Source organism: Schistocerca piceifrons, chromosome 3 (assembly GCF_021461385.2).
Source record: "Schistocerca piceifrons isolate TAMUIC-IGC-003096 chromosome 3, iqSchPice1.1, whole genome shotgun sequence".
Lineage (NCBI taxonomy): Eukaryota > Metazoa > Arthropoda > Insecta > Orthoptera > Acrididae > Schistocerca > Schistocerca piceifrons.
This window is the reverse complement of record NC_060140.1, coordinates 286,732,151-286,760,015: the sequence shown is the minus strand read 5'-3', so window position 1 is coordinate 286,760,015 and position 27,865 is coordinate 286,732,151. Positions and strand designations below refer to the sequence as shown.

Sequence of the window (27,865 nt, the reverse complement as noted above, 5' to 3'; positions counted from 1 at the left end):
TTACTGCTTCTTTCCAATGCCTCGGATGGGTGGATAAATAGCTGGATCTATTCTGGAATTTGTATGAATCATCGCCATGAAGATACGATAAAGTCCGGCAATTCTACCTGTAATTCCACCTACCAACATGCAGTTGCTACCACATTGCGCAATCACTGTAACGTAATACTATATTGATGTACAGTGAAGGATCAGCCTAATGGATGTGTTAGTGTGCTGAAATATAAGGTAATTCATATCGGAATTTATTTACCTACCTTGGTTTTACTCCTCATTATAACACCTCTCAGGGTCCTCTCCGTTTGAAGTAAAGTGATTACCGAGTGCCCTTACTGAAAGTACGTTGAAGCCTAGAGCTTTGTTAAATAATGCCTATTGAAACTGTTATTTAAAGTGCTGTTACCAAACTCAAACTTTAGGCTGAGTCTTATAAAGTAAATGATCACGTTGTTGTCTGTAGTAAATTCTAAAAAAGGAGAGTCAGTTTCTTGCAATTTTGTCAACATTGTGTTTCGTTGTAGTAAAAGTGAGAAAGCTGCAGTTGTGAAACGTTACATTCTCATGTATGCCAAGTGTTTGTCTCTCTTGTGTGCATATTAACAGTATAAAGACCACTCAGTTTGTGTAAACCCTGAAAGTGATAGTGTTTTTCTGTACCTGTTATAATTTTGAAAATAGTTCCTGCTGCTCTAACTGTTAGCTTCAATCTTAAAACATATGTGTGTTAGAGTTCATTGCACTCGCGTGTTGCTAAGTCTAGTTTGTGTCTGTCGTGTTGTCCATTATAGTTACTTATACCTACTTTCATAAACGAGAATGTTAATCTTTCTCTTGCCTAATTAGGCTGGCGACCGTTTCCCTTATTCTATAAACAGTATAGCTAGGCAAAATTTTGTTTGTCACTATTCCAATATCAATGTAATTCTGACTTTCATTTCCGATAAGCCACTTCCATTAGGAACAATACGGTCAACTTAACAAAATTCCTCTCAGAGGGTAACACTGCTCTGTTGCTTTGTGCCATAGTTACTTTTACAAAATTGTTTTATGTTACAACCTGCTTCTGGCATTGAGGTTATGGTACAGTAGTTAGCAGACGGGGAGTGTTATATGGTCTGTTGGGGAGCTCCATGTTCAGCAATGTACGATGAATGGTGTGCTCCAAAAGACAAGTGCGAGTGCGTGCACCAGCACTGTGCTCTTTCGGCAGAGATGCCACGGATTACTATCTATCCTATTATACAGAGCACACAATCCTCCGAACCCCACGTTCTGTGAAGAGTCGTGGACGTCCAGTCATTTAGCGTCTAGTGGTAGTGTCACTGTCTTTCTACCTCTTTCCGTAGATGCTCATGACAGTAGCACATGAATATAAGACTAGCTTCGCGGTTTTCGAGATACTCGTTCACAGGCTCTGTATAATAAGTATAATAATAATCTGCCCTTTGTGAAAGTCGCTTATCTCAATGAATTTCCCCATTTGATACCCATATCTTCGATAAGGTGATCCACCGTCCGTGTCTGCTCCGTTTACATATTTTTGTTACTGCGTCCAAGTGCTCGCAATACCACCAGGCGGCATCCAGCGACGTGACGGGCAGTGATCGTAATGTTTTGGCTTATCGTGTAAACAGTGCCCCCCCGCCCGTCCAGGAGCACCAAGTATTCTCTGGCGGTAATGAATGCGTTATTGCGTTATTTCGAAAACGGGCCCGTCTTTCTCATCACAGATGGAACGTAAATTGCAAAAAAAAAAAAAAAAAAAAAAAATAGTCAGTTATGCATTGCATGGAGTATCCAAACACTTTTCATGAGATGGCGTATCTGAACAGCGCATGGCCCAACACCATATGAAGCAGGTCACTCGGTGTACCACTATCATTTCTCGCTTTCCTGTTCCGTTCGCCGTTGGTGCGGTCAAAGAACGACTCTTCGTAAGCTCGCACATGAGCTCAATTTATCTGATATTCACGGTCATTTTTCTATATGTATGTGGAAGGAACTCTGTGTGTACCTGACTTTGTTAGTTCGTATATTCTAGTAAATCGTACTGCGAGTCTCTTCGTAAAGTACTAAGACTCATCTCACTGACGTACTCACGCTACTAGAAGAACCCTTACCCAACGCTTCCTGATAGGAATCGAAATTATCCTTTCGCGGGCCCTATCTGGATCTGTATAAATCTTGTTGAGACCCAGTACTTCAGTTCTGCGCAGGATGGGTTGACCATGTCGTTCACGAAGTTCTACGGGATTTATAGGCAGGTTATCACACTGAAGGAACGTCCGATCTTTGTATTCGTTAGTGGGGAAGTAAACTGCTTCCCCGTAGGCGCGTTTCAAACTTGGTAAGGGAGGGGGGTGGGGGGCATGGGGACACCTCCGAAAAATTCTGGATTCGAAAACTGATGAAAAATGAGAAATATAACTACAAAAAGGAGAAATAAAGACCTCTGTCGGTAAGTGCTGAAACGTCCCGAGAAAATCTGGGAAAAAGTGCCACTTTGTTCAGACATATAAATGGAGTGGTGGAAGCGATTAACTAAACCAGTATTCTTAAAGTGGACTGGTGTGTGGCGCACAGAAACACGTAGCAGTAGAACTACTTAAACCTAACTAACCTAAGGACATCACACACATCTATGCCCGAGGCAGGATTCGAACCTGCGACGTAGCGGTCGCTCGGTTCCAGACTGTAGCGCCCAGAACCGCACGGCCACTCCGACCGGCGCGAAAATATACTTTGGGTGTCTGTGTGTTTGTGTGTGTGAATATGTGCACTCTTACTATAAAAAAGAGCAAGAGTTTGAATGCTAGTGTTAACGTTTGTCTATATCTTGTTTTTGTGCGTCACGCACGAGTCCCCTACAGGTAAGTGTTTGCCTTTCCCTTACTTCACGTATTTTTCCATCCACAAATATTCATTGTTGTTAAACAAATATTCCAATATTTCAACAGCGACAAGAACAAACATAACTGGACCAATGAAACTCAAAACGACCAAGACGAAATGTTTTTACAGAAAGTATCCAAAACACAAAGCATTTCAGAACCAAAAGTAAGGACTTTGGGAGGAAGAAAGATGGAAACAAATACCTTTGATAATAAGTAATCATTTGTAATTGTTGTAAATCGTTCATAATTGAGCATATTCGAGAAAAAAAGCTACAGCAGTAATTTGTGTGGCCTATTCTTCTAAAACGCCGTTCTTTCAGGCCATAAAGTCCTCGTTCTTCATAAAATAAACGACGCAAACATGAATTGTGAGACTTCTTGTTGCCGAATCTTGTGGAGGTCTAAGCACATTCCGTAAGCTCAACTCTTCTGCAGTTGCTGCTACAATGAAAACCGCGACACATTACATTTCCTAGCAACTGACACCAGTTCATAAACTCTTCGTAGCTGAAGAGCTGAAGTTGGGATGTGAAGCACAAAAATCCCAAGTTATTTCCAAGTTACTTTCAAAGAGTACCGTTTCACTCCTAAAAAAAAATTTTACCGTGACACTTCCCGCTATGTCTGTGGCTAAATTGGCAGCCGTCGATTCTGTGAAAACAAGCGCACACTCCACCGATAAGGTATGTCGTATTCGTAATTCAAATACCAAGCTAAGTTTTCAAGCTATTATTCAGAAACAGTGTTACAAGAACGTCGTTTCCTGGTATGTTTGTTAATTTCTCGCAGGCGACACTGTTGCCATCGCATATGAATATTAGTTTTGTTTTCCTATCCATTTTAAGTGAGTATTGAAATGTAATCTTTCTAAAATAAATAAGAGATATTCAGAGCAAGTAATTTTTTTTTTGGTACTAAGCACTGAAATTTTGCTGTTGCGTTCAGTACGTAACTAACATTTCATGTATGGTGAGTAAGCGTACCATTCCACCAGTTGCAAAGGCAGTCCGGAACCGCGCTGCTGCTACGGTCGCAGGTTCGAATCCTGCCTCGGGCGTGGATGTGTGTGGTATCCTTAAGTTAGTTAGGTTTAAGTAGTTCGAAGTCTATGGGACTGATGATCTCAGATGTTAAATTCCATAGTGCTTAGAGCCAATTGAACCATCTAACATCTACATCCACAGGGGATGAACAAAGGGAAAACACCATGAGAAATGCATGGCTGAACATAAGTGCAGATGCTAGCCAAGCGTACCGGTTGAACTGACGTATTTGACAACGAAAGGAACCAGTACAATATTCGCAATACGTTAGAAGTATCAGTCGTGGTAAGAACAGCGTTTTGTGTGTTTGTGAGTGCGTTACGTCGCAGCTTAGTACATTCGTACGTAGCAAATTGTTGCCGCTCGCGTGGTGTGTGCTTCCGTAATCAAGGCAGCCGAATGTTCGTATTTCACAAGCCATCGTATTTAAGATCTATACCGTGTCAGCGTAAGCGTAAAAACAGCACCCGCTAAGTCACAACGCGGACGAAAGTGCATGTTGAGTGATCGAAACGGACGGTCACTGAAGACGATTTTGAGTTAGTTAGCTAGTTAATATCATGTTCCATGGATGATTTGCACTATACGTCGTAATTATGTGGGACAAGTCATCATACTTACATTCACATCGCAACTTAATTTCTAAATATGGCTACTTGATGAACATTTGTAAAGATTCTTTTTTATTTATAGATCTAAGATGCTGTTTCCTACCCCACAACTTTTACACTTTACAATAATAGAAATTCTTCTGCAGGGAATATAAGAAACTGTCAAGGAAAACAATTTTTTTTCAAAGATAATTTTGTTATCTGTCAGACATTTTATATCACCGCAGCATTGTGCACCCCTTTAACAACAAACTTCATGAGGGAAGCAGTAGTCAGTAGTCTGAATGCCCAACGGCTTAAAAGATGTCTACAAGATGTTCAAGGCTGAGCACCAAATATTACTCTTACAGAACATTTTTGGGCAATGAAGATTTTCTTTCTTAAAGATGAGTTACACCAGAACATTATCCCATATGCCATTATGAATGAAAATACGTCAACATACCGATGTGTCTTTTTTCAAGATTTTCAATGATTCTAAAGGCAGGTGTGGCTGAACTAAGTTATTTTAGGAGTTCCAAAATGTGCTTTTTTTAGTTTAAATTCTCATCAATATGGACACCTAAAATTTTGAAGTTTCCACCCTATTTATTATTTCCCAACCATGCGTTACACTTACAAATGCTGTAGTACAATGATATTTTTAAGAACATTGCTTATGATTTCTTCTGTTTCTATATGTACACTTGGATTTATTACAGTATTAGTGTCATCTCAAAAAAGAACTAATTCTGCTTTTTTATGTTAGACGAAAGATCGTTTGAACACACAAAGAACAATAGCGGATCTAAGACTGTCTTAGGGAACCCCACACGTGATTTCTCCCCAATTAGAATAATGTCCCCAGACTACACTGGTTGAATAACTAAGTACAATTTTCTACATTTTTTTGGTTAGATATGAAATTATCCACTAGTTGGCTATACCAGCAGTCTCATACAATTTCAATTTATCTAGGAGAGCAATGCGATTCGCACAGTCAAGTGTCTTAGACAGATCGCAGAAAATACATACCAGCGCTATTTTATTTTTTAGTGCTTGTAAAATTTAGTGAGTGAACATGTAAATGACATTCTCAGTAGAGCAGCTCTTCTGAAATCCAATATGTGATTTGCTGAGGATATTATTGTTGCTCAAGTGAGTTACTATTCTAGAATACGTAACCTTTTCAAACATTTTGGGAAATAATGTCACCAGTGAAACAGGTTGATAGTTATTTATCTCTCTCCTTTCATCTTTCTTTTGGAGGGGTTTGACACTGGCATATCTCAGTCTCTCTCGAAAAATGCCTCGAATGAGTGATGCATTACATGTTTCAGGTAAGACAGGGCTTATTATACTGGAAGAAAACTGTAGTACTCGATTGGCAACATTATCAAAACTAGATGACCTTTTATTTTTTAGAGAAAATATAATTCTATTAACTTCAGAATGAGAAATTGGTGATACACTCATTTGAATGAATTCTGTAAGTGTTGTTTTTCAAATACTGCTGTGATTTTTTCTCCATATACCTTCTATTGTATTTAAGAAATGATTAGTAAATATATTTGCTACCTGTGACTCACGAATTACAGCTGATCCATTCAGGTCAATAGAGATATTATCGTTTTCTGTGGCTGGTTGACCTGCCTCTCGTTTCGCTTCATTCGATATTGTCGGAATTACTGATTTCTGACATAATGTACATGTTACTTGATTTTTTCTTGTAGTGTGCGTCAACTACAGTATCTCTGCTTGTTGTTGCCAACGGACACATTTCCAATTTCCATTTACGAGACACTTTAACCACCTTAGTAGTTCATGGCTTTTACGTGGCTGTTTAATGTACTTTCTGATTACGTTTGTCGAAAGCTATTTTCAAATAATGATATGAATTTATCACGGAATATATTAAATTTTGTGTTAGCGTTTGGTTCGCTATAAATTTCATCTCAAATCATTTCTTGTAAACTTTTCTTAAAAACATTTTCCCTGAAGTCATTAATTATTCTAGCTGATTTCTAGAGAGGAGTAGCCATACTGTAAGGCACGATTTCATTTATCCTAAGCATGCATCAACGTCAGAGAGAGCATTTTCTACTGGGTAAACAGTTATCATCTTGCTTTGAGCTTCATCAAAGAAAACACTCAGTTAGGGTCCTACTGCCTTTATCACCCATGTTGGAAAGTTAATTACTGAGCTCAAATTATATGGTTCCAATTAAGGTTTCCAGATCATTTTTCCTTTCAAAATTCTTTACAGAGTCTACACTGAAGTCACCACAGACTATTGACTACTTGCTGCTGTCTGACAGATAGCATGGTAAGGAATCCAGATTCCTCATAAGCAGTTCAGAATTTCCCAGTGGGTATCTATACACAGTCATAATTGAAAGTGGACAATTTTTCAGTATTGGATGACACACACACACTTCTGTGTGCTAATCATTACAAAATTTAATAATCTCAGCGTTTCTGAACTTGTGTTCTGTTTGATATGTGTAACAACACCTCCTTTTCCCATACTACTTCTGCATCAGTATGCTACTAGAGTGTAATCTTTTATATGTAACCTATCTAACCCTGTGGTTATGTGGTGCTCAGTGAGTCACAGGATGTCTGTCTTCCCAGGGCTCTCTAAATTTTCCAAACAGACAAGAAGCTCTTCTGCCTTATTACTCAGTTCTCTAATATTTTGATGAAATAAGCTAACCTCACTTTTCTGTGCATTCTGAAGCATTTCGTTGGGGTCTTCTGTTATTTTAACTTCTTTAAAAACAGAGTGCCTGAATGAATGAAAAATGAGAGAACGACAGCTGTAACAGTCAGTGCAGATCTGGCTGTCTCGTTCGCAAATCCTGACAACACCAAAACAACACGAAGGGAGCTGCATATATATATGGAATTTCAAGGGACCTGGGATTCCAAAACCACTCATCAATGACGCAGATGCCTGTGACAGGAAAACATAATGCCGAAGGCACAAAAACTTGACTATGGACCAGTGTAGGGATGTCACTTAATGGGATGAGTCTTGATTCACAATGTTTCCAACTTCTGGCCGAGTTTGTGTCCCAAGAGTGAAACATGGCGGAGTCGGTGATGGTTTAGGCAGCCATATCGTGGTGTTCCCTGAGTACCATGGTTGCTCTGCAAGGTCAAGTTAGTGCCAAGGATTATGAACCATTTTGGCTGATCATATGCCAATTTGTGCCCCAATAGTGATGCTGTGTCCCAAGATGACAAGATTCCTATTCACACAGCTCACATCATGCAGGAATGGTTTCGTGAGCACGAGGATGAATTGTCGCATATCTGCTGGTCACCACAGTCGACAGATCTCAATATTACTGACAAGGGAACCTCCCCATCGCACCCCCCTCAGATTTAGTTTTAAGTTGGTGCAGTAGATAGGCCTTGAAAAACTGAACACAGATCAATCGAGAAAACAGGAAGAAGTTGTGTAGAACTATGAAAAAACAAGCAAAATATACAAACTGAGTAGTCCATGCGAAGATAGACAACCCAGGAGCGCCGTTGTCCCGTGGTTAGCGTGAGCAGCTGCGGAAGGAGAGGTCCTTGGTTCAAGTCTCCCCTCAAGTGAAAAGTTTTTCTTTATTTTTGCAAAGTTGTGATCTGTCCATTCGTTCATTGACGTCTCTGTTCACTGTAACAAGTTTACTGTCTGTGTTTTGCGACCGCACCGCAAAACTGTGCGATTAGTAGACGAAAGGACGTGCCTCTCCAATGGGAACCGAAAACATTTGATCGCAGGGTCATAGGTCGACCGATTCCTCCACAGGAAAACACGTCTGATATATTCTATACGACACTGGTGAGGGCATGTGCGTCATATGACAGGAATATGTTGTCGACTCACCTAACTTGTACACTTGGCGAATGGGTAAAAAGGTTCATCTACATTGCCCGATTTAGGTTTTCTTGTGGATGCGAGAATTACTCCCAAAAAAGTGATGAAAACATAAGAGTTTGTCACATAAACTGCAACAAATGAATCCAACAGTTTCACAGTCGCACACTTTTCCCTGTGCTCTGTCAAAACATATGTTTTTAACGTTTTCAAATTTTTCCGTGTGTAGACCGTCAATTCCTGCATATGTCCAAGCAAATCTGAACATGTCCTGGAATTTTGGAGAGCGATGTTGATTATGTGTTAGTGCCTGAACTTTGATAATTGTCTGAAAATAAGAAATAAAATTTTACGCTCGAAGGAAGACTTGAACTAAGGACCTCTCGATCCGCAGCTGCTCACGCTAACCACGGGACCACGGTGCTACTGAACACTGACCATCCTTGATGTTGCCTATCTTTGCATGGACTACTCAGTTTGTATATTTTGCTTATTTTTTTCATAGTTCCACACAACTTCTTCCTGTTTTCTCGATTGATCTGTGTTCAGTTTTTCAAGGCCTATCCACTGTGCCAACTTATAATTAAATCTGAGGGGGGTGCGATGGGGAGGTTCCCTTGTGAGGCCTCGTGATCTACTTTGAAGAGGAAGGTGCATGATTGCTTTCCATCTCCATTTTCTTTACCTGAACTTGTTACTATTTTATAGGAAGAATGCTATGATATATCCTTGAAAGCCATACAGAGCCTGTATTTATCCATTTCAAGACGACTGGAAGCTGTTTTGAATGCCAACGTTTTTCCTGCATTCTATTAGGCGTGTGATTTTTGTCATTCCCTTCTGCAGCCATGTTTTGCAAACCACAGCGGAGTGTGTCGCCTAGTATACTTCCCATTGTACGACATGGGGCGAAGTGCCGCAGTAGTTAACACTCTGGAATTCCATTCGGGAGGATGGTGATTCATTGCCGCTTCCGTCCATCCAGATTTAGGTTTTCCGTGAATCCTCTAAAAGAAGGGATTTCTTTCCCGATTCTGGAATCATTCCGAGTGTCTGCGATGACCTAATCCCATTCTTCCTTTTTTGTACGAAGTGTTAGGGTTTATTTCCATAACACTCATTTATGGAGCAGACTGCTCGAATGCGTCTGTAATTAGCTTATCTTATCTTCACGGACCGTTCTGAAGCGATAGTTAGGAGGCTGCAGTATGTTCTTCGACTCCTTTTTTTAATACTGATTCGTGAAACTTTGTTAGTAGGCGTTCTTGGTATAATATGCGAGGCTCACTCCAAAACAAATGCACACTATTTCTGTAAAAAAATACAGTTTTCATTCTGCATGTGTGAAAGTTTTACAGTGTGTAGATATATCCTTCCCGCTTGTTTTCAAACTTAGTTCAACTTGTTCCCGTGAGTGGCGCCATCACAGCATGTCTTCAAGATGGTTGCTACACTTGACGTTCGTCAAAAGCAACGTGCTGTCATAGAATTCCTGTGCTGTGAAAACGAGACAGTCGGAAACATCCACAAGAGGTTGAAAAAGGTGTAAGGAGATGCTGCTGTCGATCGCAGTACAGTCAGTCGGTGGGCAAGCAGGTTACGTGATGAAAGGGTGCACGGCAATATTGAGAATTTTTCTCGCAGCGGCAGGCCTCGTATTGCACACACTCCAGACAATATGCAGAGAGTTAACGAATTGGTGACTGCTGACCGACGCATCACAGTGAACGAATTGTCACGCTACGTTGAGATAGGGGAAGGAAGTGTTTGCAGAATACGGAAAGTGTTGGCGTTAAAAAAGGTTTGTGGCAGGTGGGTTCCCAGGATGTTGACAGTGGCTCACAAAGAAACAAGAAAAACTGTATGCAGCGAACTTTTGGAAGAGTACAAGAATCGTGGAGATGAATTTCTTGGAAACGTGGTCTTGCGGTAGCGTTCTCGCTTCCCGCGCACGGGGTCCCGGATTCGATTCCCGGGGGGGGGGGGGGGGTCAGGGATTTTCTCTGCCTCGTGATGACTGGGTGTTGTGTGTTCTTCATCATCATTGACGCGCAAGTCGCCGAAGTGGCGTCAACTAAAAAGGACTTGCAATACGGCGGCCGAACTTCCCCGCATGGGGCTCCCGGCCAAAAATGCCATACGATCATTTCATTTTTTTTTTCTTGGAAAAATTGTGACAGATGATGAAACTTGGCTCCATCATTTTTCACCAGAGACGAAGAGGCAATAAATGGAGCGGCATCATGCAAATTCACCCAAGAAAAAAAATTCAAAGCCACACCTTCTGCTCTAGGCGCTCAGTCCGGAACCGCGCGGCTGCTACGGTCGCAGGTTCGAATCCTGCCTCGGGCATGGATGTGTGTGATGTCCTTAGGTTAGTTAGGTTTAACTAGTTCTAAGTTCTAGGGGACTAATGACCTCAGAAGTTGAGTCCCATAGTGCTCAGAGCCATTTGAACCACACCTTCTGCTGGAAAAGTTATTGCTACGGTGTTTTTCGATTCCGAAGGACTCTTGTTTGTGGACGTCATGCCAAGTGGAACCACCATAAATTCTCATGCATATGTGACAACACTGAAGAAATTTCAAGCTCGACTGAGTCGTGTTCGATCACATCGGCAATAGCAGGATGCTTTGCTGTTGCACGACAATGCACGGCTTCATGTCAGTCAAAAAACCATGAAAGTGATCACAAAACTCGGATGGACAACACTGGAACACCCACCTTACAGTCCTGACCTTGCTCCATGTGTCTATCATCTTTTTGGGAAACTGAAAAACTCTCTTCGTGGAACAAGATCTGAAGATGATGACTCCCGTTCCAACGGGTTGGTCCAGAATTTTACCATGCAAGTATACAGGCGTTGGTTCCAAGATGGCGAAAGGCAGTTGACAGGAATGGAAATTATGTGGAGAAAGGATGTATCTACACACTGTGAAGCTTTCAAACATGTAGAATAAAAGACGGATTAAAAAAAAATAGTGTGCATTTCTTTTGGAGTGACCCTCGTACGTCTGTCGGCATGCAGCTAACATTTCAGATTCTCCAGCATTTGGCAGACTCTCTGCCGTGGGCAAACAATCCTGTTACCAGAATCAATATTCAGTCCACAACGGAGTGTGCACTGCTTGGAAACTCCCTGGTAGATTAAAACTGTGTCCCACATAGGGATTCGAACCCAGACTCTGGCCTTTTCCTGGCAATGTTCTACCAACTGAGCTGTCCAGGCACGGCTCGTGAACTATCCGCCGCCCCTCCCCCTTCCCTCCCCATTATGTAGCTGTTCTTCTGCCCTGTACTTCTACCAGCATCTCTTTGTAGTACCCTTTCTTCCAGCATTTCACGTCTCATGACATTTGCAGGAGAACCTCTGCGAAATTTGGAAAGCGTGGTTCAAATACCAGTCGGCATATATTTTTAATCTACCAGGCTGTTTCAAGCCTGTGAGTATTCGTGCTGTGTTGATTGTGTACGGTCAATATCCCCCGTTGGTCTTATAAGGTGCAAAAAATGGTTCAAACGGCTCTGAGGCTATGGGACTTAACATCTGAGGTCATCAGTCCCCTAGAACTTAGAACTACTTAAACCTAACTAACCTAAGGACATCACACACATCCATGCCCGAGGCAGGATTCGAACTTGCGACCATAGCGGTCGCGCGGTCCCAGACTGAAGCGCCTACAACTGCTCGGCCACACCGGCCGGCTATATGGTACAGGTCCCACACACTTGAAAGCTATTGTAGGATGTGTCGCACAAATGTTTTGTAAGCAATTTCGTTCGTGAACTGTATTCATTTTCCTAGTATCTTAATAATGAACAGAAGCCTTCCACCTTCCTTATGTACGACTGAGCCTATGTGAATATCGCACTTCATATCACTACAAATTAATAACCCAGGTATTTGCATGAGTTGATAGATTCCATTTGTGCCTCATTGATATTATAGTTATACGATACTATGTTTTAGCGTTTTATGAAATGGACAATTTTACATGTTTGGACACTTTGAAGAAATTGCCAGTTCTTGCAGGCTTTTGAAATGTTAAGACATGATTGAGTGTTTGTGCAGTTTCTTTCAGATTGCACTTCTTTTTATGTCACGGCATCTGCAAAAAGTCTGGGGTTAGTATTGTTCTCCAAGTACCCCTGATATTGAGCCCGCCCGGTTAGCCGATCGATCTAACACACGGCTTTCCGGAGCGGAAAGGAGCGCCTGGTCCCCGGCACGAATCCGCCCGGTGGACTTATGTCGAGGTCCGGTGAGCCGGCCAGTCTGTGGATGGTTTTTAGGCGGTTTTCCATCTGCCTCTGCGAATGCAGGCAGGTTCCCCTTATTCCACCTCAGTTACACTATGTCGGCGATTACTGCGCAAATAAGTTCTACACATATGCGTACACCACCATTACTCTACCGCTCAAACATAGGGGTCACACTTGTCTGGTGTGAGACATTCCCTGGGGGGGGGGGCGGGGCGGGGGGGGCGGGAGGGATGGGGTCCATAGGGGCCGAACCGCTCAATAGCCCTGGGTTCGGTGTGGGGCGGCGGAGGGGTGAAGTGGACTGTGGTAGTCGTCGTGGGGTTGTGGACCACTGCGGCTACGGTGGGGACGGAACCTCTCTGTAGTTTCTAGGTCCCCGGTTGACACACAACCGCTAATATTTTGTGAGTTCTGAATCTGAATATTTACAAGGCTTTATCAGGTCATCAAATTAAATGAAATGGAATGTCGTGTGGTGAGGGCCTCCTGACAGGTAGAACTGATCGCCTGGTACTGGTCTTTTGAGGTGACACCACTTCGGCGACTTGAGCGTCGATGAGGGTGAAATGATGATGGTAAATGCCACACAAACACCCAGTCCCTGAGCGGAGAAAATCTCCAACCCAGCCGGGAATCGTACCCCGACCTCCCGGCACAAGCCTGTGCGCTGTCCACTATGGTAACGGACATCAAATTAAATAGCATAAAGAAGCTTAAGTTACACAAATTGTGGACCCTGGTGTTAAAAAGGAAATACTGCCAACTGTAACGAACTTCAAAATAAAAGCAAGTGATATGAAGTCACAGTTTGCCATTTTGTTCAGTAAATTGATAACTTCGTGCATAATTCTCAGATAAGGTTCCAAGAATACTAGTTCCAGCCTTGTTCACTAGTTGACTATCTGAACAAAAGTATTCAGATACTCCTACGTAACATGAAAGTGACTAGTACATGTCACGAAAGGCGGACCCGCCAGAATAAAAGGAGGACGAGAATACTGTTGCCAGTAGAGGAGCAGTAACAGCCGAATAGGTTGGTCTGCATAGTTCAGTGACTTCAGATGTGGACTAGTCATTTGATGTCACCTGAGTAACTGATCCATCAAGGACGTTTCACCCTTCTAAAGCTGATATAGTCGACTGTTGTTGATGCGAATGTGAAATGGAAACGCGGAGGAACAACCACAGCTAACCCAAAGGCCAGGCAGACCTCATATACTGGCGCACAGGGACAATCGAGCATTGTGCAAGACCGTTGTACCAAAATCATATGAAATTGGCAGCAAGAATCACTCGTGAGTTCCAAAGTGCAATCAGCAGTCCAGGTAGCACACTGACTGTGCTTAGGGACTTAAAAGTAATGGCGTACAACGATTGAGCAGCTTCTTGTAATGTACATACTTATGTAGTCAGTGCTACGCAACGCCAATGGTCAGTGTACGACGGGGAACAAGAGATGTGGAGAGACGAATCACGCTATACTTTGTGGCAATCGGATGGAAAGGTTTTGGATTGGCGGATGCTTGGGGAACGTTACCTGACATGTACACTGATCAGCCAGAACATTATGACCATCGACCTACTATCGATATAAATCTGTACAGACGGTAGCAGTGTCATCTGGCGAGGAATGGCTGCTACGCACATGTACACTGATCAGCCAGAACATTATGACCATCGACCTACTATCGATATAAATCTGTACAGACGATAGCAGTGTCATCTGGCGAGGAATGGCTGCTACGCAGACACGCGCGTGGTGACTGTATTATCAGTTAGCGTGCTGTCCGTGTGTAGAATGGGGAAGGTGCACAATCTATCTGAGTTTGAGCGAGAGAAGGTGTGATGGTCCAAAGGTTCGGCTCGAGCGTTTCAGAAACTGCACGACTTGTCAGGTGTTTGAAGAGTGCTGTGGTGAGTGTCATCAACACGTGGCTAAACCAAGATGAAACCACATCCAGACGTCGTGGGGTTGTGCGGCCACCCTCATTACAGACATCAGACGTCGTAGGCTGGGCAAACTGGTAAAACAGGACAGGCGGCGAACTGTGGCGGAACCAACACCAGACTTTAATGCCGGGTAGAGTACAAGTGTGTCTGAACAGACAGTGTACCAAACACTCCTAATAATGGGCCTTGGCAGCTGACGATCCATGTCTGTGCCAATGTTAACACAACGACATCGGCAACTAAGACTGAAATGGGCACATGACCATCGGCGGTGGACGTTGGCGAAATGGCAGAGCCTTGCATGGCCCGATGAAACCCGATGCCTTCCTCACCATATCGATGGGCTAGCGCGAATACGTCGTCTTCCAGGGGAACAGCTCCTTGATACCTATACTGCAGGTCAGAGACAATCTGACAGCAGCTCCATTATGCTCTGGGGCACATTCATGTGAGATCCATGCGTCCAGTGGAACTCGTGCAAGGCACCATGACGGCCAAGGAGTATCGTACACCACTTACACTCCTTCATCACGATCGTGTTTCCCGACAGCAATGGAATTTTTCAAAAAGATTATCCACCATCTCACAATGTCAGGAGGGGAGGAGGGACTGGTTCGAGGTATACAGTGGCGACTTCCAATGTTCTGGCTGATCAGTTTATAGTACTACAGTGAAGTATGAAGGAGGTGATGTTACATATAGGATGTGGTCCCATTATTGTGCTTAAGAAAACGCTAAATGCAGAAGGATATGAACATGTATTCTTCATACAGTAGAGCAGTAGTTAGGAGATGATGATTCCATTAGCTTGGCAATATACCTTGTCATAAAGCAGCATCTGTGATGCATTGGTCTGTGGACGATAACATTACTGAAATAGGCTGATCAGTGGCTCGATCTGAACCCAATGGAACGCCTTTGGGATGAATTAGAGCATCGGCTTCGCTCCAGTTCGTAGCGCCCAGTTTCACTACCTTCTCTGGTTTCGGATCTTGAGGAAGAGTGGACTGCCGTTTCTGCAAAGGCATTTAGACGTCTCATTAAGAATGTCCCCAGAACAGTTCAAGCCGTTATAAAGGCAAAGGATGGACATACCCCATATTAATGTTTACTAATGGGTGTCTGGATGCTCTTCATCAGACAGTGTATGTACAACTGAGTGAGGTGATGCAGTGGTTAACAGACACACTGTACTCGCATTCTATAGGACGTGGTTCAAATCTCTATTCGACTAAGGTTGCTCTGACCTGCTTCATGCAAATGCTATGATGGATCGTTTGAAAGGCACACCACTGTTTTCCTTACCATCCTTGTCCTATCTGAACACGTGCTTTATCTCTGATGACCTCATTATCGACGACAGGTTATGATCTGAACTTCCTTCCTTCCATGTCTTTCTATATTTCTATCCCGCAAAATATATTTGACACGACATTATAAATTACTTATTAATCCTATAGTCCAAAGATACCAACCTTATACATTTAATGCAGTACACTTCTCTACATTAAGATCAAATCGCCAGTCTTAGCACTACGCTGATATTTCGTCAAGATCTAACTGGTTATTACTTCAGTTTTTATCGCGCAGAATTTCCTCATAAATAACTACATCATTTCCAAAAACCTTGAGATTGTAACTAACACCATTCAGTTGTTTGTCAATATGTGATGTGAACAGCAATGGTCGTATTTCACTACTTTGTGACAGACAAGATATTACTCTAGTGTCTGTAAAAGACTCTCTATCTACGAAAATGTGCTGCATCCATTCCGTAGAAATTTTCGATCCAGTTGCAAACCCGGGAAGACATCACAGGAAAAAATATTTTTTAGGTGTTAGTATGGCATTGAATCAAAAGCCTTTGGACGTCTAGAAATACCGAAGTTTCTCATACATCAACATGTTCACTTTGCAAGCAATATGGTGCTTTGTGGAGGGTACTTTGTGTACTACTGTCAGTAGGTAGACAGTGCTGATTCGGCAACAAAGAATGCCATCACTCCCTCCCCTTCTCCCGTTTATTGTTGTAGAAGAAAGGGCTATTGCTCTTTAATCCCCTATTTTTCTCTAATCCTCCTGGAACAAAGGGCTGCTCTTCTCTAATACCCCTATTGTTCTGTTAAATGGCTTTTCATATTTTCCCCTTCCCCCTCCCATCCCTTCCCCCATCTCCTCCCTCCCTCCTCCCCCACACGTTTCCCAGTTCTGGAAAGGTAGTGTCTCACTTGGTCACACCTCTGACATAGGCCAATTGTCCTACATATGAAATGGCAGAAAATTAAAAAATCCAAAATGCTGCATAGTCATGTTGGCACTCTGGATGCCTGACCAGGGATACTGGCCCAGCCCATATTGTAGTCAGATTTCCTGGGTTTTCCCCCTGAGACAAAGAATGTTAGTTTCCCCTGCTCGATAGACAAAAATTTGTTTTTCTCCTGCCAGTCTGAGACTATGCTTCTTGGACAAAGGGCACTGTCACCCAAGGTCCCTCTCCCTCCCTTCCACTTTAACAGTTTTAGCAAAAGGGCAATGTCTCATATGAGGCAAAGGAATCCAAGATGGTGCATTGTCATGCAATCCATGCAATCCATGCACAGATTTTTATATTGATATGACTACCAACCAGCTGTCCACCAGGATGAATGTCCACTGCCAAACTGTGGCCAAGAGCAAAGTGGACCACCCTTTGGGACAACATGAAACTGAACATAACATGCTTGATTTCAATGGCTGCTTCACAAATCTGGATCACCCCCTCCACCACTAGCTTTTCTGAGCTGTGCAGATGGGAGTTATCCTTACATCACATTCCTTGCTCCCAAAATTGTCCTGGCCTCAGCCTACAGTAACCTACTGTCTCAGACCCTCCACCCAACAGTTTTCTTCCCTCTATGTACTATCATCTCCTCTCACTTCACATCCCCTTACCGTTATTGTGCGCCACTCCCTGCCAATGCACCCTCTGATCTATGCTCCAGTTGGCTCGTCTCCTATTCCACTCCCTGTTCCATCCCCCTGACTCTATCTCCCACAGCCTCCCGATGCAGTGCCTGCCAGCTTTGTCCTGTTGTTGCCTGCCAGCCTTGTCCCGCTGCCATCTAGTCGCTGCACACCCTGCCACACCCTGGTGTAACCTGCTATCCCTCCTCCCCTTCCCTGTCCCACTGTGAATAGTTGCTTTCATTCAACATGAGAGTTGCATTGTGGCTATAGTGGCTGGACTCTGGAGATAGTAGTCATGCGTGCATGATGTGTGTCTGCTTGTGTGCATGAGTGAGTGTTTTCGTCTATGAAGAATTCTTTGTCCAAAAGCTCAATGTGCGAGGTGAAGAAGTGCAAAGTTCGCCTAATTTCGGAATAAACTATATCAGAATACTGATAAACACTACCCCCTTGAGTTGCCACTTTTCCTATCACGCAGTAGGTAAAAACTAACTCAGAAAACTATTTTCTCCTGCTGGTTCATACTCTTGTTGTCAATAAAATGAATAATTAATATCTGTCAACAGTACCTGATAAAGGACTAGATATTGAATGTGGGTGTTGTAAAAATAGAAATGATGGAGGAATTTAGTATAACAATTATACAGCGTGAGTCACCTAACATTACCGCTGGATATATTTCGTAAACCACATCAAATACTGACGAATCGATTCCACAGACCGAACGCGAGGAGAGGGGCTAGTGTAACTGGTTAATACAAACCATTAAAAATGCACGGAAGTATGTTTTTTAACACAAACCTACGTTTTTTTAAATGGAACCACGTTAGTTTTGTTAGCACATCTGAACATATAAACAAATACGTAATCAGTGCCGTTTGTTGCATTGTAAAATGTTAATTACCTAAAGTTGACGCTTGAGTACCACTCCTCCGCTGTTCGATCGTGTATATCGGAGAGCACCGAATTACGTAGGGATCCAAAGGGAACGGTGATGGACCTCAGGTACAGAAGAGACTGGAACAGCACATTACGTCCACATGCTAACACCTTTTTATTGGTCCTTTTCACTGACGCACATGTACATTACCATGAGGGGTGAGGTACACGTTCACACGTGGTTTCCGTTTTCAATTACAGAGTGGAATAGAGTGTGTCCCGACATGTCAGGCCAATAGATGTTAAATGTGGTGGCCATCATTTGTTGCACACAATTGCAATCTCTGGCGTAATGAATGTCGTACACGCCGCAGTACATCTGGTGTAATGTCGCCGCAGGCTGCCACAATACGTTGTTTCATATCCTCTGGGGTTGTAGGCACATCACGGTACACATTCTCCTTTAACGTACCCCACAGAAAGAAATCCAGACGTGTAAGATCAGGAGAACGGGCTGGCCAATTTATGCGTCCTCCACGTCCTATGAAACGCCCGTCGAACATCCTGTCAAGGGTCAGCCTAGTGTTAATTGCGGGATGTGCAGGTGCACCAACATGCTGATACCACATACGTCGACGCGTTTACAGTGGGACATTTTCGAGCAACGTTGGCAGATCATTCTGTAGAAACGCGATGTATGTTGCAGCTGTTTGGGCCCCTGCAATGAAGTGAGGACCAATGAGGTGGTCGCCAATGATTCCGCACCATAAATTTACAGTCCACGGTCGCTGTCTCTACCTGTCTGAGCCAGCGAGGATTGTCCATGGGCTAGTAATGCACGTTCCGTAGATTCACTGCCCCGTGGTTTGTGAAACCCACTTCATCGGTAAACAGGTATAACTGCAACGCATTCTCTGTTAATGCCCATTGACAGAATTGCACTCGATGATTAAAGTCATCACCATGTAATTGCTGATGTAGTGACACATGAAACGAGTGAAAGCGGTGACGATGCAGTATGCGGATGACACTACTTTGACTCAGTCCACCGGCTCTCGCAATGTCCCGTGTACTCATGTGTGGGTTCATGGCAACAGCAGCTAACACACCAACTGCACCCGCTTCTCCTGTGACGGGCCTGTTACGGACCCGTTTGCGTGCTACGACCATACCTGTTGCACACAGTTGGCGGTAGATGTTTTGCAATGTGCGGCACATTGGATGCTCTCTGTCCGGGTACCGTTCTGCATACACCCTGCAGGTTTCAGCTGCATTTCGTCGACACTCGCCATAGATGAGTATCATCTCCGCCTTTTCAGAGTTCGAATACACCATGGTCACAGTTCCTACAACACTACACTATCACAGACGTCTGGTAACACGGTGTACTACAGTTGGTCTGCGTGCGGAGACGAATGCAGAATAACAATAGCAGCAAGCGCTACATGCGGACACTGCGACAGCTAGACCAAACCACAACAGTGCACTAGTGCACTACAGCCACACTCGTGAACACGGTCGTCATCATAAACATGTCCCTGCAGATGCTGCTCGCCGATCGTGGCCCGTGTTTGTTACAACACGCAACTGAACGTCGGAGGTTTCAAGCGTCAACTTTAGGTTACAATATCTCCGGATGTAATTAACATTTTACAATGCAACAAACGGCACTGATTACGTATTTGTTTATATGTTCAGATGTGCTAACAAAACTAACGTGGTTCCATTAAAAAAACGTAGGTTTGTGTTAAAGAACATACTTCCGTGCATTTTTGTATGGTTTGTATTAAACAATTACACTAGCCCCTCTCCTCACGTTTGGTCTGTGGGGTCTGTGGAATCGGTTCGTCAGTATTTGATGTAGTTTACGAATTATATCCAGCGGTAACGTTAGGTGACTAACCTTGTATTTATTCACATGAGTATTTTAAAATACTTCAACAGTCGCGAGATCAGATGGAGGTCTCTGCTCCCTCCGTCTAATCTCCCGACTGCACATAGCTGACCTACCCACTTTCCAGCTCGTCCCTCCGCGCTCCCCAACAGCACGTCACTGTCCACCATGCCTATCCTAGTGTGCCTCCCCCTCCCCGCCCAAGCCTCCTCCTTACCCCCACCCAGTCGCCACTCCTATCATGCACCGGTGCTGCTGCTCGCAATGTGGTCTCAGTCGCCTGAGACTGCAGTCGTGTGTGTGAGAGTTGTGTTTGCATGAACGTGTATGTGTGTGTTTGTTGTCTAATTCTGACGAAGGCCTTCTGGCCGAAAGTTATTTGTGACAATATTTTTGTTGTGCCTATCTGCGACTCAGCATCTCCGCTGTATGGTGAGTAGCAACTGTCCTTTTCATAATATTGTAATTTGGTTTAGGAATTTTTGGAATTTCAACATGAAGAAACATCGGAATTTCAGAAAAGTGTTTTGATGAAACAAAGTCGCCAGCCTGGTACAGCTTCTGAACACGGGTGGGTGTCCTCAGGAACTGCAGAAGGTGCTGCAGCAGCGCGGCTTCCGGCTGGGCCGCACCATCGGCGGCGGGTCGTACAGCAAGGTGCGCACCGCTTGGTTCCGCAGGCCCAGGGGCAGACCCCTGCGGTGCGCCTGCAAGCAGCTCGACTGTCGCCAGGTACGTCTCTCTGCCGGCGATGATTTAAACTGCGGGGGTGAGTCAGTTACTATCTACACTTTTGCTCTATTCGTCTTTAGGCTGCCGGTACGGCTTATTGTTCTCATCACCTGCTAGATAGCACCGTTCTCTTCGCCTGTGGCAAGTTTCAGAGTTGTCACTCTGTTCGCTTCGTGCTTTTCTGAAGTGAACATAGTTGCTCCACTCTCCGTTATGAGAGCGATGAGCGAAGTTCAGCGATCCGTTTTTTTTGTGGTCCGAAGGTGTGCTAGTAGATGCAATCCGCAGAAGACTTCCAACACAGAAGACTGGGAGGGGAGGGGGGAAGTATGAAGAAGAAATCAAAAGCAGTCAGACAGACTTGAGAGACGAGGCAAAGGACATGACATCCAGTCATATCCAATGCTAATGATAGCACTGAACAACTCTTCTTTTGAAAAGCCAACGAGTGACTTTTGACGGAATGGCAAACCTTATGTGAATTATAGTGATGGTTCTGCTTATGGACATCATCCATAACAGACTCAACTTTCGTTCAGTCTGTGCAACATGAATCCCGGAACTATTCAATGAAGAGCAAAGGTGCAATCGCAAGAAAATCTGTCAGTCGTGCTAATGAAAGTGAAATGTTTTTTAAGCGGATCATCACTGGAGGTGAAACATGGGTTCATCACCTTGAACTAGAGACAAAATGCCAGGGCATGGGATTGAAATATCCCGGATGTCCAGTTAAAAATAAATTAAGAATCAGCTCGCTACAGGAAAAGTGATGTTCACAGATTTTTTAGGTCTGCAGCGGCCAGTTCTGGAACATTACCTGGAAAAGGGATCAACTTTAAACAGTCAGTGCTATGCCACGAATCGAAGCCTTCATTTTGAAGCAACTGCCAAGATCTATTGACAAATGGCGTCCACATATGACTATCCATATCTTTCAAAACCTGCAGAATAAGCATTTCGAGGAGCCGAAGCTTCATGCATACAGTCCTGGTTTCTCCCTGTCGAGTTTCCATGTGTCTGCTCCAACTTAAATGGTATCAGAGGCCGTCGACTGAGCTCCGCTAAAGGTTATCAGTTGAAGACATTAAGTTTGTAAATGAATCCGCGATCATGTTATGGCACTGTATTTGTAAAGGTCTATCTTAATCACAAAGGGTGTATAATTCACAATTACCGGTTTCGACTACAGCCATATTCAGGACTGTTACAAACAGAAAAACAACAGCGTGACAAACCAACTGCCGCGCGGGGTTAGCCGAGCGGTCTCAGGCGCTGCAGCCATCGACTGTGCGGCTGGTCCCGGCGGAGGTTCGAGTCCTCCCTCGGACATGGGTGTGTGTGTTTGTCCTTAGGATAATTTAGGTTAAGTAGTGTGTAAGCTTAGGGACTGATGACCTTAGCAATTAAGTCCCATAAGATTTCACACACATTTGAACATTTTGTTGTTGTTGGCAAACCAGCTTCAATTAGCTGAAGCTAAATGTACAAAAGGCCTAGGAATACAGAAGAAATAACAGTAAAAACAATAACGTGTCTAACAGCCATGCAAATCAGTCATACTTTCCACAAAAAATTCTGATGTATCAACGTCAGTACACCTAGGTACATAGTAAGTGCTGGTGATGGCCTTGGGACATTCTGCATTTATAGAAATAACTGTAGCCAATAGAGGGCAGTAATGCCAGAGAACTGTATGCCCAATATTTAAAATGAGATATGCATAGTTATTCATTAAAAATATTTCATATAGCAAAATAAGCGTCTGACAATAAAACATAAACTGACATGCAACACGTGGAAATAAAATCCATACTTTTTTCCTAGGGTATTGGAAAGTTTGTGCAATGATGGATCAAACGCATTGAAAATGAGGGTAACTATAATGACAAATGATATAATTGTTACTGTTGTACAATTGTTGTAATAAATTAGGAAAAAAATGCTTGTTCAATCGCTCTCTGGCTTACCTTCATACCAGGCTTCAGCATCTAACTGCGCAGTAATTTTTGGTAATGTGTGGTAAGGAACCAAACTGCTGAGGTCATTGGTCCCTAGGTTTACACACTACTTAAACTAACTCACGCTAAGGACGACACACACGCCCATGCCCGAGGGAGGACTCGAACCTCCACCCCAGGGAGCCGCGCGAACCGTGGCAAGGGCGCCTCAGACCACTTGCCTAACCTAAATACATAGCATTCTCACGCTCCTACAAAAGAGAACACTGGTCATGTTGGAGAGCTCTGTGTGGTGTAGCACTGATAGGATGTGGTCATGTCTCTGCCATAGGTGACGTACGTCTTGGCAGTGTGAATCGTTTATTGCAGAAACAGAACTTCTCTACTTATTGATACTATATGAGTTACTTATATTTTCTCATAGAAGCAATGCCTACAGTTTTATGTAGAAAGAACATGTTTACCATATATCTCTGGCCTACAGACTGGATATAAAACTTCAGTTCAGTGTGGAAACGACACTTGCAACGGAGAGGTGCTGTTTCTACCCTAAATGTGAGCGTGAGATATCAGCAGAGGAAGCGTTCTATGCAGGCATCCCACCAGTAATGTAGCTAAATTCACAACATGAGAGGCAATACCGCAAAAATTTAGATATATCATGCGAGGGAGATTAAGAAAAGTCTGGATTAAGTTTGCTCTTTTACCTTAGACGACATTAACAGTGAGTTAGCAAGTTCTACCAAGTGCCTACGCATACACACATCAAAAGAAGTTTTGCATCACCTCGGTTCCGAGAGTTCCGGAACGTGTACGGAAAATTGGAATAGATATCAACATAAACATCAATCCGCCCTTTTTATTGCTCATGAAAACCACACATTGCATGTTGTACCACCATACAACAAGACCTTCAGCGGTGGTGGTCCAGATTGCTGTACACACCGGTACTTCTAATACCCGATGGCACATCCTCTTGCATTGATACATGCCTGTATTCGTCGTGGCATACTATCCACAAGTTCATCAAGGCGCTGTTGGTCCAGATTGTCCCACTCCTCAACAAAGGTTCGGCATAGATCCCTCAGAGTCGTTGGTGGGTAACGTCGTCCATAAACAGCCCTTTTCAATCTATACCAGGCATGTTCGATATGGTTCATGTCTGGAGAACATGCTGGCCACTCTAGTCGAGCGATATCGTTATCCTGAACGAAGTCATTCACAAGATGTGCACGATGGGGGCGCGAATTGTCGTCCATGAAGACGAATCCCTCGCCAATATGCAGCCGATATGATTGCACTGTCGGTCGGAGGATGGCATTCACGTACCGTACAGCCGTTCCGGCGCTTTCCATGACCACCAGCGGCGTACGTCGACCCCACATAATGCCGCCCCAAAACAGCAGGGAACCTCCACCTTGCTGCACTCGCTGGACAGTGTGTCTAGGGCGTTCAGCCTGGCCGGGTTGCCTCCAAACACGTCTCCAACGAATATACTGAAGTAATTTCTATGTATTGAAGTAAATATAATTAATAATAATAAGTTGAAAATACATAATGGAATTGAAGTGTAATGCAATATGTGAGTCTCGGTCTGTTAATTACACAGGCGCCAAAGGACTTCGTAGCTCGCTTCCTCCCTCGAGAATTGGAAGTACTGCGCGCTGTGACGCATCCGCACATAGTCCAGATCTTCGACGTTGTAGGTTTCGGCTCGCAGATCTTCATCTTCATGGAACTGTGTGAGAAGGGGGATTTGCTGGAGCACATTCGTGCTCGTCGCGGTCCTCTGTCGGAGCAAAAGGCGCGCCTCTACTTCAGGTAACAAACCACTCTAAAGCCCTCTCTGTCTCGAGTATGCAATAGTAACAATAATTTTATACAGTTGAAAGATATCGCTGTAGCACGTGCCTCCGTAGCCGGTCCAGCGCAGCCAAGATCCCCCTCTCCGATCTGCGTATTTTTTACGGGGACAAATTACCCACTAGCAATTTTAAATCCAAAACAGTAAACCTTTGCGTGCGTGATGGTGCAGTAATTTTAAAGCATTGGAAATAATAATAATAACACTAAAAATGCGATCACATAAAATAATTGTATGTATATCTGTAATTTTTCCCGAGGGCATGCAGCTTTACTGTATGGTTAAATGATGATGAGTCCTCTTGGGTAAAATATTCCGGAGGTAAAATAGTCCCCCATTCGGATCGTTATCAGGAGAAAGAAAACTGGCTTTCTACGGATCGGAGCGTGGAATGTCAGATCCCTTAATCGAGCAGGTAGGTTAGAAAATTTAAAAAGGGAAATGGATAGGTTAAAGTTAGATATAGTAGGAATTAGTGAAGTTCGGTGTCGGGAGGAACAAGACTTTTGGTCAGGTGAATACAGGGTTATAAATACAAAATCAAATAGGGGTAATGCAGGAGTCGATTTAATAGTGAATAAAAAATAGGAGTGCGGGCAAACTACTACAAACAGCATAGTGAACGCATTATTGTGGCCAAGATAGACACGAAGCCCACGCCTACTATAGTAGTACAATTTTATATGCCAACTAGCTCTGCAGATGACGAAGAAATTGAAGAAATGTATGATGAAATAAAAGAAATTATTCAGATACTGAAGGGAGACGAAAATTTAATAGTCATGGCTGACTGGAATTCGGTAGTAGGAAAAGGGAGAGAAGGAAACGTAGTAGGTGAATATGGATTGGGGGGAAGAAATGAAAGAGGAAGACGCCTGGTAGAATTTTGCACAAAGCACGACTTAATCATAGCTAACACTTGGTTCAAGAATCATAAGAGAAGGTTGTATACATGGAAGAAGCCTGGAGATACTGACAGGTTTCAGATAGATTATATAATGGTAAGACAGAGATTTAGGAACCAGGTTTTAAATTGCAAGACATTTCCAGGGGCAGGTGTGGACTCTGACCTCAATCTATTGGTTATGAATGTAGATTAAAACTGAAGAAACTGCAAAAAGGTGGGAATTTAAGGAGATGGGACCTGGATAAACTGACTAAACCAGAGGTTGTACAGAGTTTCAGGGAGAGCATAAGGGAACAATTGACAGGAATGTGGAAAAACAATACAGTAGAAGAAGAATGGGTAGCTTTGAGAGATGAAGTAATGAAGGCAGCAGAGCATCAAGTAGGTAAAAAGACGAGGGCTAGTAGAAATCCTTGGGTAACAGAAGAAATATTACATTTAATTGATGAAAGGAGAAAATATAAAAACGCAGTAAATGAAGCAGGCAAAAAGGAATACAAACGTCTTAAAAATGAATCGACAGGAAGTACAAAATGGCTAAGCAGGGATGGCTAGAGGACAAATGTAAGGATGTAGAGGCTTATCTCACTAGGGGTAAGATAGATACTGCCTACAGGAAAATTAAAGAGACCTTTGGAGAAAAGAGAACCACTTGAATGAATATCAAGAGCTCAGATGGAAACCCAGTTCCAAGCAAAGAAGGGAAAGCAGAAAGGTGGAAGGAGTATATAGAGGGTCTATACAAGGACGAGGTACTTGAGAACAATATTATGGAAATGGAAGAGGATGTAGATGAAGATGAAATGGGAGATATGATACTGCGTGAAGAATTTGACAGAGCACTGAAAGACCTGAGTCGAAACAAGGCCCCGGGAGTAGACAACATTCTATTAGAACTACTGACAGCCTTGGGAGAGCCAGTCCTGACAAAACTCTACCATCAAAATGTATGAGACAGGCGAAATACCCTCAGACTTCAAGAAGAATATAATACTTCCAATCACAAAGAAAGACAGATGTGAAAATTACCGAACTATCAGTTTAATAAGTCACGGATGCAAAATACTAACACGAATTCTTTACAGACGAATGGAAAAACTGGTAAAAGCTGACCTTGGGAAGGATCAGTTTGGATTCCATAGAAATATTGGAACACATGAGGCAATACTGACCCTATGACTTATCTTAGAAGCTAGATTAAGGAAAGGTAAGCCTACGTTTCTAGCATTTGTAGACTTAGAGAAAGCTTTTTACAATGTTGACTGGAATACTCTCCTTCAAATTCTGAAGGTGGCAGGGGTAAAATACAGGGAGCGAAAGGCTATTTACAATTTGTACAGAAACCAGATGGCAGTTATATGAGTCGACGGACATGAAAGGGAAGCAGTGGATGGGTAGGGAGTGAGACGGGGTTGTAGCCTCTCCCCGATGTTCTTCAATCTGTATGTTGAGCAAGCAGTGAAGGAAACAGAAGAAAAATTCGGAGCAGGTATTAAAATCCATGGAGAAGAAATAAAAACTTTGAGGTTCGCTGATGACATTGTAATTCTGTCAGAGACAGCAAAGGACTTGGAAGAGCAGTTGATCGGTATGGATAGTGTCTTGAAAGGAGGATATAAGATGAACATCAACAAAAGCAAAACGAGGATAATGGAATTAAGTCGGGCTATGCTGAAGGAATTAATTAGGAAATGAGACACTTAAAGTAGTAAAGGAGTTTTGCTATTTGGGGAGCAAAATAAATGATGTTCGAAGTAGAGAGGATATAAAATGTAGACTGGCAATGGCAAGGAAAACGTTTCTGAAGAAGACAAATTAGTTAACATCGAGTATAGATTTAAGTGTCAGGAAGTCGTTTCTGAAAGTATTTGTATGGAGTGTAGCCATGTATGGAAGTGAAACATGGATGATAACTAGTTTGGACAAGAAGAGAATAGAAACTTTCGAAATGTGGTGCTACAGAAGAATGTTGAAGATTAGATGGGTAGATCACATAACTAATGAGGAGGTATTGAATAGGATTGGGGAGAAGAGAAGTTTGTGGCACAACTTGACAAGAGGAAGGGATCGC

General features: G+C 43.2%; 1 protein-coding gene across 1 annotated transcript in view; it reads left to right on the top strand.

Annotated features, from left to right (window-relative positions):
* The first annotated feature begins 3,514 nt into the window (after positions 1-3,514).
* LOC124788593 (testis-specific serine/threonine-protein kinase 3-like) overlaps positions 3,515-27,865 on the top strand; it is a 60,089-nt gene continuing 35,738 nt past the window's right edge. The window contains exons 1-3 of the mRNA XM_047255863.1: positions 3,515-3,577; positions 20,919-21,065; positions 24,633-24,844. Coding sequence (XP_047111819.1) covers positions 3,515-3,577; positions 20,919-21,065; positions 24,633-24,844 — 422 coding nt within the window. The remainder of the gene's footprint in view (positions 3,578-20,918; positions 21,066-24,632; positions 24,845-27,865) is intronic.